The 18,238-nt window shown below is 43.2% G+C and overlaps 1 protein-coding gene across 3 annotated transcripts in view; it reads left to right on the top strand.

Annotated features, from left to right (window-relative positions):
* Positions 1-4,743: 4,743 nt before the first annotated feature.
* Positions 4,744-18,238, top strand: part of saal1 (serum amyloid A-like 1) — a 31,767-nt gene continuing 18,272 nt past the window's right edge. The window contains exons 1-7 of one of the 3 annotated variants that reach the window (XR_007957454.1): positions 4,744-4,968; positions 6,378-6,530; positions 8,633-8,740; positions 10,268-10,351; positions 11,913-11,992; positions 13,380-13,439; positions 14,596-14,711. Coding sequence is in view for 2 of the 3 variants with exons in the window: in XM_052029507.1 (XP_051885467.1) it covers positions 6,405-6,530; positions 8,633-8,740; positions 10,268-10,351; positions 11,913-11,992; positions 13,380-13,439; positions 14,596-14,711 (574 nt within the window). In the remaining variant the exon portion in view is untranslated. Of the gene's footprint in view, positions 4,969-5,559; positions 5,692-6,377; positions 6,531-8,632; positions 8,741-10,267; positions 10,352-11,912; positions 11,993-13,379; positions 13,440-14,595; positions 14,712-18,238 lie in introns of those variants that run through there. The other 2 variants (XM_052029507.1, XM_052029506.1) reach the window with 2 other exon arrangements.

The raw sequence follows: 18,238 nt of genomic DNA on the forward strand, positions 1-18,238 counted from the left end.
TGAACAGCTAGAGAATCATGGACTGATTAGGGACAGCCAGCATGGCTTTGTGAAGGGAAGATCTTGCCTCACAAGCCTGATAGAGTTCTTTGAGGAGGTGACCAGGAAGATTGATGAGGGCAGTGTGGTGGATGTGGTTTACATGGATTTTAGTAAGGCATTTGATAAGGTTCCTCATGGTAGGCTTCTTCAGAAGGTCAGAGGCCAAGGGATCCAAGGAAGCTTGGCTGTGTGGATTAGGAATTGGCTTGCATGTAGAAAGCAGAGGGTTGTGGTGGAAGGAGTGCCCTCGGATTGGAAGGCAGTGACTAGTGGTGTCCCGCAGGGATCGGTTCTGGGACCTCTACTTTTTGTGATATTTATAGATGACTTAGATGAGGGGGTGGAGGGCTGGGTTAGTAAGTTTGCGGACGACACTAAGATAGGCGGTGTTGTGGATAGTGTGGAGGGCTGTCGGAGCTTACAGAGGGATATTGATAGGATGCAGAGCTGGGCTGACAAGTGGCAGATGGAGTTCAATCCGGAGAAGTGTGAGGTGGTACACTTTGGAAGGACAAACTCCAGGGCAGAGTACTGGGTGAATGGCAAGGTACTTGGCAGTGTGGAGGAGCAGAGGGATCTGGGGGTTCATATTCACAGTTCGTTGAAAGTTGCCTCACAGGTGGAAAGAGCAGTTAAGAAGGCCAATGGAATGTTGGCTTTCATAAATCGCGGGATTGAGTTTAAGAGCCGCGAGGTTATGATGCAGCTTTTCAAAACTCTAGTTAGGCCACATTTAGAGTACTGTGTTCAGTTCTGGTCACCTCATTATAGGAACGATGTGGAGGCATTGGAGAGGGTGCAGAGGAGATTTACCAGGACGCTGCCTGGATTGGAGGGTATTGAATATGAGGAGAGGCTTAAGGTGCTAGGGCTTTATTCACTGGAAAGGAGGAGGATGAGAGGAGACATGATAGAGGTATATAAAATATTGAGAGGAATAGATAGAGTAGACAGTCAGCGCCTCCTTCCCAGGGCACCAATGCTCAAGACGAGAGGTCATGGCTTTAAGGTTATGGGTGGGAGGTTCAGGGGAGATGTCAGAGGGAGGTTTTTCACCCAAAGAGTGGTTGGTGCATGGAATGCACTGCCTGGGGTGGTGGTGGAGGCAGATACATTGAACAGGTTCAAGAGCTTGTTGGATAGGCATACGGAGGAACGTGAGATAGAGGGATATGCAGGAGGAAGGGGTTAGGTAGTGTGAGGGTGGTCTGATGGACGGCACGACATGGTGGGCCGAAGGGCCTGTTTTGTGCTGTATGGTTCTATGGTTCTGGCAAGGTACAGACATTCCAAGTTACAAGAAACATTTTTGTTTTTTTTTGACTGCACTGTAAGTAATCCTGTTGAATGTGGTTATTCAGTCAGATGTGGTAGGATACCCTATGTTTGAGGCATCTTTTCTAGCTGCTTCCTTGTATGTGGGTGTGGAGGGATTCTGAGAAAGGTGGGCTCAGTTATGGCCACAGCTACTGCTAAAGCCCCTTTACCCAATCCAATGCCATATGGCAACTATCTTTTGTCTTTGTGTCCACAACTAGAAAGGAGGATGAAGGTTGGACACGTCGCCACTGTCCTATTCAGACAAGACTTTAGGTAGGGTGGGGAAATAAGAGGTTTCTGGGAAAGAATCCTGCACGTGTATAGTTTAACATGAGAGAATCTGTGAACACAATAAGCCAGTAACCGAAGGAGGCATTTACACTTGGTGACATAAAAGAACAACAGTGTTCTAGTTCTGTTCCAGTGTTCATCTGCCTTTGCAAAGTAACCCTACTGGTCTCACTAGTAAAACAGGAGGGTCTTTGTGTTGTGTTGTATATACAGTGATGGAGTTGAAGTTATAGGCAAGTTAAATACAAGAGTGAGATGAAAGGCCATGAACTGAGCACAGGTCACTATAGAGGTCCAGAATAAAAAGCCTAACTGAGTGGATAAAACTACACCTAACCTGAGTGGTTGCAATGTGAAGTTTTTGTTCCAACTTTAGAAAGGAATTTCATGCATCTTTTTTTAAAAAACAACAAAAAATCAGGATGATGAGAGAAACTGATTACTCAAGGTCTAAAGTTTAGATGAGTATTTGTCCAGCTTTTGAATATGGTAATTTAATGGAAACTCAGCTGACATGTCTGACAATTGACATTCTGTACAAGAGATCACTCTGTTCGTATGTGGTTTGGCAGATGCTGCAGTCAGTAAGTTTGGCAGATGCTGTCAGATTCCTGACACAGTCACAGACAGGCTGACTCAAGGAGAGGCCATACTGGACCTGGTACTGGGCAATGATCCTGATCAGGTTTAAGATCTCTTGGTGGGAGAGCATTTTGGAGACAGTGACCATACCTCCTTCCTTGACCTGTACCACAGCCTTGAAGAGGGATTGGAGCAGATGATATGGGAAAGTATTTAACTGGGGAGGGGGAATTATGATGCTATTAGGCAGGAACTTGGGAACGTAAATTGGGAACAGATATTCTTGGGGAAGTGCACAGTGGAAATGTGGAGGTTGTTTAGGGTGTGCCTGCATGGGGTTCTGGATAGATTTGTCCCATTCAGGCAGGATAAGGATGGTAAAGTGAAGGAACCATGGTTGACAAGAGATGTAGAATATCTTTTCAAGAGGAAGAAAGAAGCTTACTTAAGGTTTAGAAAGCAAGGATCAGACAGGGCTCTGGAGAGTTACAAGGTAGCCAGGAGGGAGTTTAAGAATAGACTTAGGAGAGCTAGAAGGGGGCATGAGAAGCCCTTGGCGAGTAGGATTAAGGAAAACTCCAAGGCATTCTACACATATGTGAAGAGTAGGAGGATGACTAGAGTAAGGGTAGGGCCAATCAGGGATAAAAGAGGAAACATGCCTGGAGTGGGAAGAGGTAGGGGAGGTCCTTAATGAATACTTCGCTTCTGTATTCACCAGCGAAAGATACCTTGACGTTTGTGAGGATGGCGTACGACAGGCTGATACATTAGGGTATGTTGACATGAGGAAAGAGGATGTGCTGGAACTTTTGAAAAACATTAGGATAGGTAAGTCACTGGGGCCGGACGGGATATATCCAAGGTTATTACGGGAAGCAAGGGAAGAGATTGCTGTGCCTTTGATGATGATCTTTGTGTCCTCACTGGCCAGAGGGGTAATGCCAGATGATTGGATGGTGGCAAATGTTCTTCGTTCAAGAAGGGGAGTTGGCACAACCCTGGGAATTACAGACCAGTGAGTCTTACTTCAGTGGTGGGCAAATTACTGGAGGAGATTCTTAGAGACAGGATTTATGGGCATTTGGAGAAGCATAGACTGATTAGGGACAGTCAGCGTGGCTTTGTGAGGGTCAAGACATGCCTCACAAACCTGATTGAATTCTTTGAGGATGTGACAAAGCACATTGATGAAGGTAGAGCAGTGGATGTGGTGTACATGGATTTTGGTAAGGTGTTTGATAAGGTTCCTCATGGAAGGCTCATTCAGAAAGTCAGGAAGCATGGGATGCAGGGAAACCTGGATGTGTAGATTTAGAATTGGCTCGCTCATAGAAGACAGAGGGTGGTGGTAGATGGAGTGTATTCTGACTGGAGATCGGTGACCAGTGGTGTTCCACAGGGATTTGTTCTGCGATCCCTGCTCTTTGTGATTTTTATAAGTGACTTGGATGAGGATGTGGAAGAATGGGTTAGTAAGTTTGCAGATGACACGAAGGCTGGTGGTGTTGTGGATAGTGTAGAAGGTTGCTGTAGATTAGAACAGGACATGATAGGATGCAGAGCTGGGCTGAGAAGTGGCAGATGGAGTCCAACCTGGAAAAGTGTGAGGTGATGCACTTTGGAAGATCAAATTCGAAGGCAGAATACAAGGTTAATGGCAGGACTCTTAGCAGTGTGGAAGAAAAGCGGGATCTTGGGGTCCACGTCCATAGATCCGTTAAGGTTGTCATGCAGGTTGATAGGGTTGTTAAGAAGGCGTATGGAGCGTTGGCCTTCATTAGTTGAGGTATTGAGTTCAAGAGCTGCGAGGTAATGTTGCAGCTCTATAGAACTCTGGTTAGACCACACTTGGAGTATTGTGTTCAGTTCTGGTCGCCTCATTATAGGAAGGATGTGGAAGTCTCAAAGAGGGTGCAGAGGAGATTTACCAGGATGCTGCCTGGATTGTAGAGCAAAAAATAAAAAAGAAAACAAAAAGAAAAAAAAGGGGGATGTCAGAGATAAGTTTATTACACAGAGAGTGGTAGGTGCGTGGAACACACTGCCGGCAGAGGTGGTGGAAGCAAGTACATTAGGGACATTTACGAGATAGCCACATGCATAATAGAGAAATGGAGAGCTATGTGGGAGGGAAGGGTTAGATAGATCTAAGAGCAGGATAAAACATTGGCACAACATCATGGGCTGAAGGGCTTGTACTGTGCTGTAATGTTCTACTGTATGTTCTAAATACTGTAGCTGAAGTAATAGCACGTTATCTTGCTTAAGCCTGCACATGTTCCAGCATGTGCTGGAATAGCAGTTGCACAAGCTGCTGTTGCTGCCAAAGTAGACACAACAGGCAACAGCATAGAAGTGGCAGAAACACTGAATGCTGGAAGAATTCAGCCAATGAAGCAGTACCAAAAAGGTGGATGTTGATGTTTTGGGTTAGGACCCTGCATCATTAAAGTGGCAGCTGTGTGTCAGTTTAACAGATTATGCGGTGCTTTTTGGATGAGTCAACGCATAGCCTGAAAAATGTGCCAAATGCCAACTTGCTTGTCAGACTGAATTGACAGATGTAATAGGGAAGAAGCAATAGAGACAACGAGGACAAACAGAAGCAAGTGATGAACAAGACACTGCATCCTGGCAATAAATTAGCACCAGGCTGGCTCCTCATGCGGAGGTAAAAGTCAGCCAGTACAGTGCACCACCAAGAAGGGAACTGCCACCATTTGCAATGTGGTGAGAAATTTATTACTTTCTTCCCTGACGTGATGGCATGTGAAGAGGTAAATTGTCATTAGTTAGCAAGTGGTGCTGAGAGTTGAATGCAAATTGACACCAGCTGGAAGAGGTGAAAGTGTCCCAAATTTCTTACCAGTATGGTCATATTGTTAACATTGCAAATTTAACACATTTATACTGATTTTGTTGACCATTCCCTTACTGGTAAGCCCTGGCGCATACCAGCAGGTGGGTGATATATGTGGTAGGTGGTGTCACATTTGTCATGGACAAGGAATGTTGTTTTAATCCTTTTAAGGATTGTCATGCGCCGAACCGCTGTTGTTGTATCGGTGATTGGTGTAGAAAGTACAAGAAGCGGTGTAACCTGGTACGGTAAGTTGTTTAGTAAACAAAATACCGATAATTTAAACGACCAAATATTTCCAACAACAACGAGAGAGAGCCTGATAGAGGAGATTGTGAAGGGAGGGTGCGCAGCGACGCCGGGCCGGCGGGGGGCGCCGTGGGCGGAGGGTGCGGGGTGACGCCGGGCCGGCGGGGGGCGCCGTGGGCGGAGGGTGCGGGGTGACGCCGGGCCGGCGGGGGGCGCCGTGGGCGGAGGGTGAAGCTAATTGTTGGGGGTGGGTTGAGCTCGGACTGCGCCGGAGAACAGGTTTCCCGTTAAGGAGAAGCTGAGGAGGGCCGCGGGGTTGATCAGCCGTCCGGAGCCGGTCTATGGTGAGTCTGAGTGTCCGCAGCCGGTGTGTGAGCGCTGCCGTGTGATTGCCGGGGCCGCGCCGCCCTGCGTGGGAGCTGCGGTGACGAGCTGGTCACTGACCCGTCTCCCCGGCCGGGGCTCCGACCCCTGCCCGTCTGCAGTCGGGGTGAGAGGAAGCGCACCGTGAGCTGCCTCCACGGCACACACCAGGCGATGAACGTGTGGCGGTGTCACCGGTGGTCCTTGAGCCACATGTCTGTGCCTGGTCAAGATCCGGGCGTTTACTCGTCGGAGTTGCACCTGGAACCTGGAGAAGGAGATCTGTCACCGAGGGCGATTCTGCTGCCCGGCTCGGAATGACCCCACTTGTCCAAAGATAACCGGCGAGGTGCTGCCCGATGAGTTCAGACTGCTCTGAAAAGCTGCGTAATTTTAAATGGTTGAAGCCCAGCAAAGTTTTCAGCTCTCACAGGCTGGGTTAGAAGACCGGTGATGGATTTCGGTTAATATTTCCGACGGTGGCTCCACTGTCTCTTTATACAGAGGCTTCTTCTGGCTTGGTGATCTGTGTGCTTGCTGTGCGTATCTGTGTGCTTTTTTTTATGGCAGTCGAGGTTGGACGTCATGTCCAATATATCCAGGCTCTCTTCCTTCCCACGATACCTCCTTATGAAATAATACGCGTTTCCTATGCTTCCCTCGGCAGGGTTGTTTGAACGTTTAAAGTACTGGGATGGATCGCAATCCGTCCCCACCACCGAGTGATGAAAGTGACAGTGAGACCACCGGAGGTGATGCAATTGGAAACACAGTTTATAGCAAGCACTGGTTGTTTAGCACACTCATGCAGTTAATCAAGGTAATATTCGCATTGTGTGCTTGAATGGTGTACACAAAAATGCAGCGCATGTTTTGATATGACATCAATGTAGATTTGTTGGATCTTTTAACTTATTTGGAGACTTTGGTACCAAATTAATGCAATGTTGTTTTCCTAACCCAACTACAGTTTGTCAGAATCCAGAGGACTTATATTTTTTTAATTTATTAACCCAACCCAAACCATGCATGCACAAGTTTGGTCCTGTTCAAGTAAACTCGATTAAGTATTTTATTAATGAGGAGTTGGCCCGATTTGAGCCAAGCCAGATTATTTAAGATTTTTTTGAAACCCAGCCTGAACCTGGCATGTATTTTCACATTTTGCTGCTTGGGTCATTTTGTCATCTTCTAAGGGGGGAAATGTTAGAAAGTTTTGGGTTTTGAGAAAAAGCAGTATATGTGTGGACATCAGAATAGGGTTTGATTGTACTGTTTGGCATAATGGTGGCCTATGGGAGGGAAAGCTATCAAGACCTTGGCAAAGGAGCTTTACAACTTTGTATCAGGCCAGAGGAAGTTCAATTATGTTGAAAGACTGAAGAATATGGGATTGTTTTAAGGAGCAATGAAATAAAAAAGGAAACACATTTTCACTCTGAATTCTGATCTGAAATGGTATAAAAAGAGTCATCGAATCATAAATTAATCCAGCACAGAAGGTAATCATTTAGTCCAGTAAGTCTCTGTCAACTCAGTTCAATTCCTGCTTTTTCTTCTGCACTACAAATTAATTTTTCCCTCATGACCACCCAATTCCCCTTTTGAAAGCTCTGATTGGCTTGCTTACTATCCTGAAAGGCAGAGAGGTTCAGGTTATACCACACTCAAATCAAAAAAGTAATTCCTCGCATCCCCTTGTATGTTTTGGTCATCACTATATATGTCTTTGATCAATTTTGTAGTACCTCTTTTTAAAAGGAATTGGAAAGCTGCATGAAAAAATTGGAAGGTTAAAGGGAACATGCAAGTAAGGAACCTAATCATATTGCTTGTTCTAACAGTGTGAAAAAGCTAAATCTGCCATTTGGTGTTATCAGTTCAAATGCATCAAACCAATCATTTTCCGAGCTTGACTGTAGTTTCCTGTGATTATCAATTGTTTGTCAAGGCTAATTCTCGCCATTTCCATTGGGTGAAACTAAGTAAACTGTTCTCTTGATTGGCTCATGCGTTTATACCTAGAGAAATTGGGTACAAAGGCTTGTTCTCTTTGTATTGAGATAATAGATGTCAGTTAGGGTAATATTTGAGGGGCAGTGTGCGTGTTGGTCCTGTGTCGATGACAAAAAGAATATACTGAGCTGCCCTATGTAAGGTGAGGAAAATCCGCCTAGCTTTATTCTCTCAATGACTGACCACCTAATCTCAGTTATGCACATCCACTTCTAGTTAAAATGAATTGGTTTAATTTTTCTTGGTGAACAAACAGAAGCTACAGTTTTGAAAAATTTTGCTGTTAAACTGAGATTATACCCATGTGCTGATTAAATTTTGATTGGTATAAACAGAAACATAGAAAGTAGGAACAGGAGTAGGCCATTTAGTCTGATCAGGGCTGATACAGGGCTCTCAGTACCATATTCTCATGCTCTCCCCTTATCCCTTGAGCCTTCTCTGTTTAAAGATACTTCTACCTCTTCCTTAAACATATTTAGTGACTTGGCCTTCTCTGCCTTCTGTGGTAGAGAAGCTTTGAATTAACACTTGAGTTAGAATCCAGCTCTAAATTTTAAAAAAAATGAACATGTTTCTATTGTCTCAAGGTGAATTACCAGATTAAAACAGCCTAAGATTACAGAACAAAAAAAAATTATAGTAGTAGAAAGCTTGCCAGATGCATCAGAGCTCCCAAGTGTGCCAGACATGGGACCATTTAATGACAAGAAAACAGTCGTACTCATTGCCTTATCTGTTTGAAGTTTACTGGTTCTGTACGAGAGAGCTCTTCTGTTGATCCTCATACACAGAACTTAATTGCATTCGATGATTTTTACCATTTCAACAGAGTATCTTTTTAGAAGCATGCAAAGCCAAATGTCAAGTGCCCCACAAATTAATTATTCCATCTTACTTTTCTAGTTTGTCTCTACGGAGGGTGAAGAGACAGAAGTTTTGAAAGCAGACACACAGCTGGATGAGGATCTGGAGAATGAGATCTGTAAAGTCTGGGACATGTCTATGGATGAGGTAACCAAAGAACAGTGTGTAGCTTGAATATGATGGTGAATAACAGCTATTTGAAAGTAGATAATGTACCCCAGTGTTGGAGGTACTATTCATCTGAAATGCAACCAGATTGTCACCTGTGCATGGTTATCCACTTCCAATCACAATCTGTTTGCTGCAGACTGTTCCATATTTTCCTTTCTGGCTCCAAACCTCATCACTAAGAAGAGGGAATAAGAAGCTAACTTGGTATCTGGTTTTAAAGGTAAATGTCTACATTGATGGTGCTGAGGTTGAGAGGGTTGAGAGCTTCAAGTTCCTGGGAGTGAACATCACCAACAGCCTGTCCTGGTCAAATCACATAGAAGCCATGGCCAAGAAAGCTCACCAGCACCTCTACTTCCTCAGGAGGCTAAAGAAATTTGGTTTGTCCCCTTTGACTCTCACCAACTTTTACAGATGCACCATAGAAAGCATCCTATCTGGATGTATCACGGCTTGGTACGGCAACTGCTCTGCCCAGGACCACAAGAAACTGCAGAGAGTTGTGGACACAGCCCAGCGCATCACAGACACCAGCCTCCCCTCCTTGGACTCTGTCTTTACCTCTCGCTGTCTTGGTGAAGCAGCCAGCATAATCAAAGACCCCACCCACCCGGGACATTCTCTCTTCTCTCCTCTTCCATCGGGTAGAAGATACAGGAGCCAGAAGGCACGTACCACCAGACTTAAGGACAGCTTCTACCCCACTGTGATGAGACTATTGAACAGTTCCCTTATACAATGAGATGGACTCTGACCTCCCGATCTACCTTGTTGTGACCTTGCACCTTATTGCACTGCATTTTCACTGTAGCTGTGACACTTTACTCTGTACTGTTATTGTTTTTACCTGTACTACATCAATGCACTCTGTATTGACTCAATGCAACTGCACTGTGTAGTGAATTGACCTGTATGATCGATTTGTAAGGCAAGTTTTTCACTGTACCTTGGTACAAGTGACAATAATAAACCAATATCAATACCAAAATAATAGCATCATATAATTGAAGCATCTGAATTTTTATTTCAATGTCATTCAGTTTCCCTGGGAAAGTTCATATGAGATGGGGATCACTTTCCCAAGCAACGCTCAGGGATCGAGAATTTACCATTTTTTCCTCTCAGTAGTGTGGCACACTGAGATGCCAAGGAGTTTTATGCTGAAAATGGTGATAATGTGGAAAGTTAATTTTGCAATTGCAGCGCACTTTTTGTTCAGGCAAAGACTAATGGCTACTAGACTGAGTTTACTAAGGTGCGTATGGTCAGTCCTTTTGACCTTTTGTGATGCATAATCAATGCTAAAGAAATGCGTGGCCCTTGCTGTATTAGTCTGGCTCTTTGGAACAAAAAGCATCAAGTGTAGTTAGCACACCATGACGTGTTGTATCACTGCTTCCTGATTTTTTTTACTGTATGGGTATCTCCAATTCAATGCTGAGCACTTGAAGACCTTTGGCTTGGATATATTTCTGCTAATGCAAACTGTGTGTTATCTTGCAGGACGTTGCTCTGTTTCTTCAGGAATTCAATGTAACGGACATTTTGTTAGGGATCATTGGTAAATCTAAGTGTCCTCGACTAACGGTAAGTGAATTATGTAGCAAGTTCAGAGCTAATCCCAATGTTATATGTGGCTCCGTTATAACCTTACACTGAACTCTGTGGGCAATTGCACACATGCATTATTGGGTTTGCTATAGTTTCATTAGTTTTGCTATGGCTGAGTAGCTGATTTGGCAATTAAAATTCACCAATGAAGGTAGCTATTATAATATTACAGCAATGCGATGTAGTTTATAAAGATACTTGCCTCGATCACGTTAGTAATAATTGTCATTAGGGTTATGGGTTTTTGCTTTGTAAGACGTAATTCCCTTTTCACTGTTCCATGATTAGCTAATTGGCTGATGCACAATGACAAATTGGTATTAAAGATCAAAAGGAAACCTGGTTTTCCCTAACTATGGAGGCGTTCAGCTGCCAGACTTGGCTGATATGCGCTGAGCAACCTTTCAAGTTTTTTTAGTAAGCAGATAGTTATGGACAGAATAGCCACTGTCAACTGTCAGTTAAATGGCAACCATATCTTTCTCTGAAAGCATCTTCTCTCTGGAACAATGTTGTCCTTCACAATATTGAGAGGAATTAGATACATAAATGGCTCATTAAAAGATCTGGATATAAACTGAATGCCTATCAATCTCAATGGTGTTTTGATGGAGTAGACTCCCAGAAAAAAGCCGCTAAAAATGAGCCATGTATTTATCCCATTGGGAATACAATTAATGATAATGGGCAAATATTGTACTGAAGCTAGATGGTATTGCCTGAATTTTGCACTTATGCACCTGTGCCTCTGGCATGTCTCCTGCATTATCCCATGGTAACACTTACATTTTATACTGTGAGATACCCAGTGTTTTCTGGGCTTTGCTGTCAAGGTTGTCCTATGAATTGGAGCAGTTTGTGAGCAGTAGGCCTCTGGTGATGGAACCTGAGGCTTTGCTGTGTACCACCCTGATGGCCCTCTGATAGTTCGTGCTGTCAAAGGCCTTTCGGACTGTCTGTAAATATCCCTGATGATCAGAGGCATTCTGAAACATTTGAAATGTATATAATTGAAAGTAAATAATTGTTTAAAAATGAATGAAAAATACATTAAACTACTGTAAATTAAAATAAAGAATAAAAAAAATGAAGTCTTGAACCACTTACCTTTTGAATGGGATTGTGCTAGATAGACCAGCTTTGTTGGTGTAAAACTGAGTGACTAGATGGGAATTCTACCTCGCCCCCTCAGTGTAGGATGATGCAGGACCAATTCTGTACTTGGCGGGGAGCCTAGTCTGTTCCCTACCTCTACAATGCAATGTGCAAGCATGGAAGTTACAAATGTGCTGACTTGCAGGTAGGACATAATTGACCTTCTCTTAAGAACAGCTGACCAAGGTAAATATGATTTGTCCCATTGTCTGTAGGGATCATATTGCATTTATACAGAATTTTGCCTTCAGAGGTAAAATGAAGGAAAAATTTGTATGTATCCTGTGGAAGGAACTGCGATCAGCTAAGTGGTTGTTTCATATTTGTTTTTATCAGCAGTACTTTGAAATTATTTGACAATATGACTTTTCTTTGAGGTTAGGAGATCTGCGTTGGTATCCTGGGCAACATGGCTTGTTACAAGGAAACTTGTCAGTCGATCACCAACAATGAAAATCTCATGTAAGTACTGGTAGGCTTACAATGCTGCATTTTCTTGCAACACATCTCTAATAATATTAAATCTTGCTGTCGTAATGGGTTTTTGGGAAAACTGGATAAACCCTCATTTCATTTCCTAGGATTCTTCCATTTTGTTTTCCTGTATACAAAATATATTGAGTAGGGCAGATCATATACAATACTGACAACTGAAAGCCTCATGGGAGGATTGGTCATATACTAAAGAAATTGCCCCCTATTTTTCTGCAATCTTATACAGACCACTTGATTTTAGAAGTAACATGAGCTGCATGAAGTTGTATACTATATCCCATTTATCCACCAAAAAATGCCTCCTACATTATGGATAGACTCCGTTCACCAATAAATTCTGCTATTTGTTTTCCAGTTTAAAAATGTAATTAAATTTGATTGCACTTTAGGGATTTACTACATAGTTATGGTGTTTAAAACAAAGCTACTTTAGTGAGAAAACAGCGTGTAAATAATTGAAGTAGTTTTTTTTTTACTTTGGGACAAACCTTCGAATCCAACCCAAACAGGATAAATGTCTTCTGGTGTTCTGTAAGTTTTCTACATTGAGTTGTCTAAATACAGTTACTAGTGGGTATGTTACGCAGGATAAAAAAAATACACAAGCAATTTCACATGGCGAAAGCACCATAGGCTTGGAAAATTGCATAATGCAGTGCCCACCCACCAACTACGTGAATGTTGTGACACAATGCTGGGATGGTATAGAAGGCTCTTTAGTTTTAATTTATTTCTTTTGCCTAATCTGGGAGTGCCTAGTGGGCTAGTGTGTAATGAGAATTGCATCTAACTGGCTTGTGGTTGATCTTGAAGAGTACAAACATTGCCAAAAACCGTATTAATAGTGGTTATTTCAGTGTGTGGTATGGCACAGACTTGGGATGAATGACTGCACCTGTACCATATTAATTCAATGAATCTACATAATCCTACTGGGTGATGCAATCCATGAAAATATTAACCTAGGGAGAATGGTGTTCTTTCAGATTTGTGAAGTGATGTATAGAAGCACTACATTACGTGGTTGCGGTTTATCTTGAAGCTGCCTCTTTGGTGTTGCCTTGGATCTGACTTCCCTTTTGGAATTAATACGCCAAGGTGGCAAGTTGAGCCTAGCATTGCACTAAGAATGCCTTTTGTCTTCTTTTCTTCTATTTCTGATTGTTTTAAAAGGATTTACAGGACTTTTTTTTGTAATTGTTTCAGTTTTGCAAGAGAATTGCTTGAGGTGAAGAGGGAAAAAAAACTAGGGAGAAATTGAAGATGTTAAATTCATTCATGGAAAATTATATGCTCCTTTGGTTTGAGGTTAAGGGGGGGTCCGAACTGATAGTCTTTCTTTCGTGATCCACAGTGAGGTGCTGCTGTTGCTACTGGGCGATTCCGACCCACCAACTCTCTTGGAGACCAGCAGGTAGTATTGCTTTATTTTGTATTATTCTGTGTATTAGAGTTGTGGAGATTGCACGTTACTTAATTACTTTGTAGCTGAATCATTTTTCAAGTCACCCGAACATATTGGATCCAGTGTCTGACTTCTCTGAACCTGGTTGCCTTTTTTTTATATATATATATTAAGTTTCAGGATGTGAGTATTGCTGGGAAGGCTGGAGGTTATTGCCCATCCTTAATTGCCCTTGGAAGGTGGTAGTGAGCCCTAATTTTGAATTGCTGCAGTCCTTCTGATGAAGGTACTCCCACAATGCTGTTAGATAAGGAGTCCCAGGATTTAGACCCAGTGACAATGAAGGACTGGAGACATTTCCAACATCAGGAGGTACATGTCTGGGAGGGGACTTGAAAGAAGTGGTGGTCCCATGCGCCTGCAGCTTTTGTTCTTCTTGGTGGTAAAGGTCATGGGTTTGGGACATGCTGTTGAAGTAGCCTGGGCATTTTGTAGATGGTACACACTGCAGCCACTGTGGACCAGTGGTGAAGGGAATAAATGTTTAGAGTGGTTGATGGGGTACCTTTCAAGCAGGTTGCTTTGCCCTGGATGATGTCAAATTGCTTGAGAGTTGTTGGCATTGCACTCATTCTGACAAGTGGAAAGTACTGTAGATGATGCAAAGGCCTCTGGGTGTTAGGAGGTGAGTCACTCACCACAGGATACCCAGCCTCTGACCTGCTCTTAAGCCACTGTATTTATATGACTGGTCCAGATGAGTACCTGGTCAGTGGTGACCAACCCCACACCCTCCCCAGGTTATTGATGGTAGGGGATTTGGCAATGGCAATACCACTATACTTTTCTACATGGAAGCAGCTATGATTCATTCATTAAAAATAGTTGACATTCTTTATTGGTATGAGTTCTCACACAGAACTTCTGTAAAATGTAAAAGTGATTGCATTGTTAATTGTGAGATGCATCTAAGAGTGGAATTAAATTCTATCCTTATAATAGATCGTGTGCATGCAAGCACTTTGAGTTTTGCAAGAAGTGGTAATATTTACACTTCTACCATTAGTAACAGTAGACTGATACAGTTGCACTAGTAGGATGCATTGACAGAAAATGTGGCCTTCCCAAGATGGTAAATACTAAGGTAACTGTCTCCCTTTGGCAGGTTAATACTAACCTGCCTTTCTCAGCCAGATGTTGCCACCATCTGGGTTGACCAAATCCATAAGCAACCTGCTGTTCGGGATAACGTATGCTTCATTATGCAGAGCTCCACAAATGGTAAGTGTTTGTTACTTCTTGCACACAAGCCAGCCAGAAAGGATGTGAAGGAGGGATTCATCATTAGCCTTATTTTTAGTTTTCTCACAGCTTGGCAAAGAATATGTACTCTTGGCTGAGATTTTCAGGGTGGTGTGGTAAAATCGTTGTCAAGAAGGATACAATGATGCATTATTTGGATGCATCTGAAATTGTAATGTGGAGAAGGATGGACTAATAAGCAATAAGGGGAGAAAAGATGAAATATGAAGGTAAGCTAGCCAATAATATAAAAGAGGATACCAAAAGTTTTTTTCAGATATATGAAGAGTAAAAGAGAGGCAGGAGTGGACATTGGACCGCTGGAAAATGACACTGGAGAGGTAGTAATGGGGAACAAAGAAATGGCAGGCAAACTGAATAAGTACTTTGTATCTGTCTTCACTGTGGAAGACCCCAGCAACAAGCTAGAAATTTGAAAGAGTCGGGGGCAGAAGTGAATGTAGTTGCTCTTACTAAGGAGAAGGTGCTTGGGAAGCTGAAAGGTCTGAAGGTGGCTAAGTCACCTGGACCAGATGGACCACACCCCAGGGTTCTGAAAGAGGTAGCTGAAGAGATTGTGGAGGCATTAGTAGTGATCTTTCAAGAATCGCTAGAGTTCAGGAATGGTTCCAGAGGACTGGAAAATCGCAAATGTCATTCCACTCTTTAAGAAGGGAGGGAGGCAAAAGACAGGAAATTATAGGCCAGTTAGCCTGACTTCAGTGATTGGTAGGATTTAGAGTCCATTATTAAGGATGAGGTTTTGGGGTACTTGGAAGTGCATGATAAAATAGGCTGAAGTCAGCATGGTTTCCTTCAGGGGAGATCTTGCCTGACAAATCTGTTGGAATTCTTTGAGGAAGTAACAGGCAGGAGAGTCAGTAGATGTTGTTTACTTAGATTTTCAGAAGGCCTTTGACAAGGTGCTGCACATGAGGCTTCTAAACAAGATAGGAGCCCGTGGTATTACAGGAAAGGTACTAGCATGGATAGAGGATTGGTTGACTGGCAGAAGGCAAAGAGTGGGAATAAAGGGGGCCTTTTCTAGTTGGCTGCCAGTGACTAGTGGTGTTCCTCATGGGTCAGTGTTGGGTCCGCTACTTTTCACGTTATACGTTAATGATCTGGATGATGGAATTGATGGCTTTGGGGCCAAGTTTGTGGATGATACAAAGATAGATGGAGGGGCAGGGAGTCTATAGAAGGACTCAGACAGGTTGGGAGAATGGGCAAAGAAGTGGCAGATGGAATGCAGTGTAGGGAAGTGTATGGTCATGCACTTTGGTAGAAGGAATTGAGGCATAGACTTTTTTCTAAACAGGGAGAGAATTCAGAAATCGGAGGTGCGAAGGGATTTGGGAGTCCAAGTGCAGGATTCCCTAAAGTTAACTTGCAGGTTGAGTCGGTAGTAAGGAAGACAAATGCAATGTTAGCATTCATTTCGAGAGGACTAGAATACAAAAGCAAGGATGTAATGTTGAGGCTTTATAAGGCATTGGTAAGACCATATTTGGAGTATTGCGAGCAGTTTTGGGCCCCATATCAAAGGAAGGATGTGCTGGCGTTGGAGAGGATCCAGAGGAGGTTTACGAGAATGATCCCAGGATGAAAGGGTTAACGTATAAGGAGCATTTGATGGCTCTGTGCTGAGCTTGCTGGAGTTCAGAAGGATGAGGGGGGGATCGCATTGAAACCTACTGAATATTGAAAGGCCTGGATAGAGTGGATGTGGAGAGGATGTTTCCAGTGGTGGGAGAGTATAGGACCAGAGGGCACAGCCTCAGAATAAAAGGACATCCCTTTAGAACTGAAATGAGGAGGAATTTCTTTAGCCAGAGGGTGGTGAATCTGTGGAATTCATTGGCACAGACGGCTGTGGAGGCCAAGCCATTGAGTATATTTAAAGCAGAGGTTGATAGGTTCTTGATTAGTAAGGGCGTCAAAGGTTACAGGGAGAAGGCAGGAGAATGGGGTTGAGATGGAAAAATAAATCAGCCATGATTGAATGGCGGAGCAGACTCCAAGAGCTGAATGGCCTAAGTCTGCTGCTATGTCTTATGGTCTAATGCAACTTTTGGATGAGAAATTTGCATTGTCACAGTGAACAGTGGGAGCTAGTCAGCTATGACTCAGAGGTATTACTGTTACTACTGTGTTTGTATATCAATCCAGAGACCACAAAATCTAGGCTGATATTTTAGTGTAGAGTGCTGCAGTGTTAGAGTAACTTCTTTTGGATGTTGTCTTTAAATCCAAGCTGCCCTCTCAAATGAAACAGAACGAGAGAATTCTGCCAAGGGTCCCTCAAGCAGTACCTAGAGGTCATTATTGTATGTGGGACCTTTCTATGGACTAACAGATTTACATAGTTCTTGCATTACATCATTGACTGCACTTCATAAGTACTTCAATGGATGTAAAGTGTTTCAGGATGTCCTGTGAAAGGCATTGTTCAAGTCTTTCTTGAGAGAGTGGGGGGAAAAAAATGGCAAATGGAAGTGTGAGGTCATGCACTTCAGTAACGGAAATCAAAATGTAGATTATTACCTAAGTGGAGAGAAACTGCAAGTGAGTGAAGTACAGAGGAATGTAGGTGTTCTAATACATGAATCACAAAAGATCACAAGATCACAAGACAAGGGAGCAGAAGCAGGCCATTCGGCCCATCAAGTCTGCTCCAAGGAAAAGGGAAAAAGAAATGGGGTGGGGAAAAAAAGAAGAAAAGAAAAAGAAAAAAAAGAAAAAAAAAACTATTCTAATCCCATTTTCCAGCCTTATCCCCATATCCCTTGATACCCTGACTATTTAGATATCTGTCTATCTCCTCCTTGAATACCCCCACTGATCTGGCCTCCACTGCTGTGCGTGGCAAGGAGTTCCACAATTTCACCACCCTCTGGGTAAAGAAATTTCTCCTCATCTCTGTCTTGAAACTGTACCCTCTAATTCTAAGATTGTGCCCTCTGGTCCTGGACACGCCCACCAAGGGAAACAGCCTAGCCACATCTACTCTATCCTTACCTGTCAACATTTTAAATGTCGCTACGAGGTCCCCTCTCATCCTTCTGTACTCCAGCGAGTACAGTCCAAGAGCCGACAAACGCTCATCATACTTAAGCCCTTTCATTCCCGGAATCATTCTCGTAAATCTCCTCTAAACCCTCTCCAACGTCAGCACATCCTTCCTAAGATGTGGGGCCCAAAACTGCGCACAGTATTCCAAATGAGGCCTCACTAGCGCCCCGTAGAGCCTCATCAACACTTCCTTACTTTTATACACTATACCTCTCGAGATGAATGCCAACATAGCATTCGCTTTCTTAACCACCGATCCAACCTGGTGGTTAACTTTTAAGGTATCTTGTACGAGTACCCCCAAGTCCCTTTGTACTACTGCACTATCAATCTTCTCTCCTTCTAGATAATAATCTACCCGCTTATTTCTGCTTCCAAAGTGTACAACTGCACATTTCTCAACATTGAATCTCATCTGCCATTTCCTTGCC

Source organism: Pristis pectinata, chromosome 14 (assembly GCF_009764475.1).
Source record: "Pristis pectinata isolate sPriPec2 chromosome 14, sPriPec2.1.pri, whole genome shotgun sequence".
NCBI classification, from domain to species: domain Eukaryota; kingdom Metazoa; phylum Chordata; class Chondrichthyes; order Rhinopristiformes; family Pristidae; genus Pristis; species Pristis pectinata.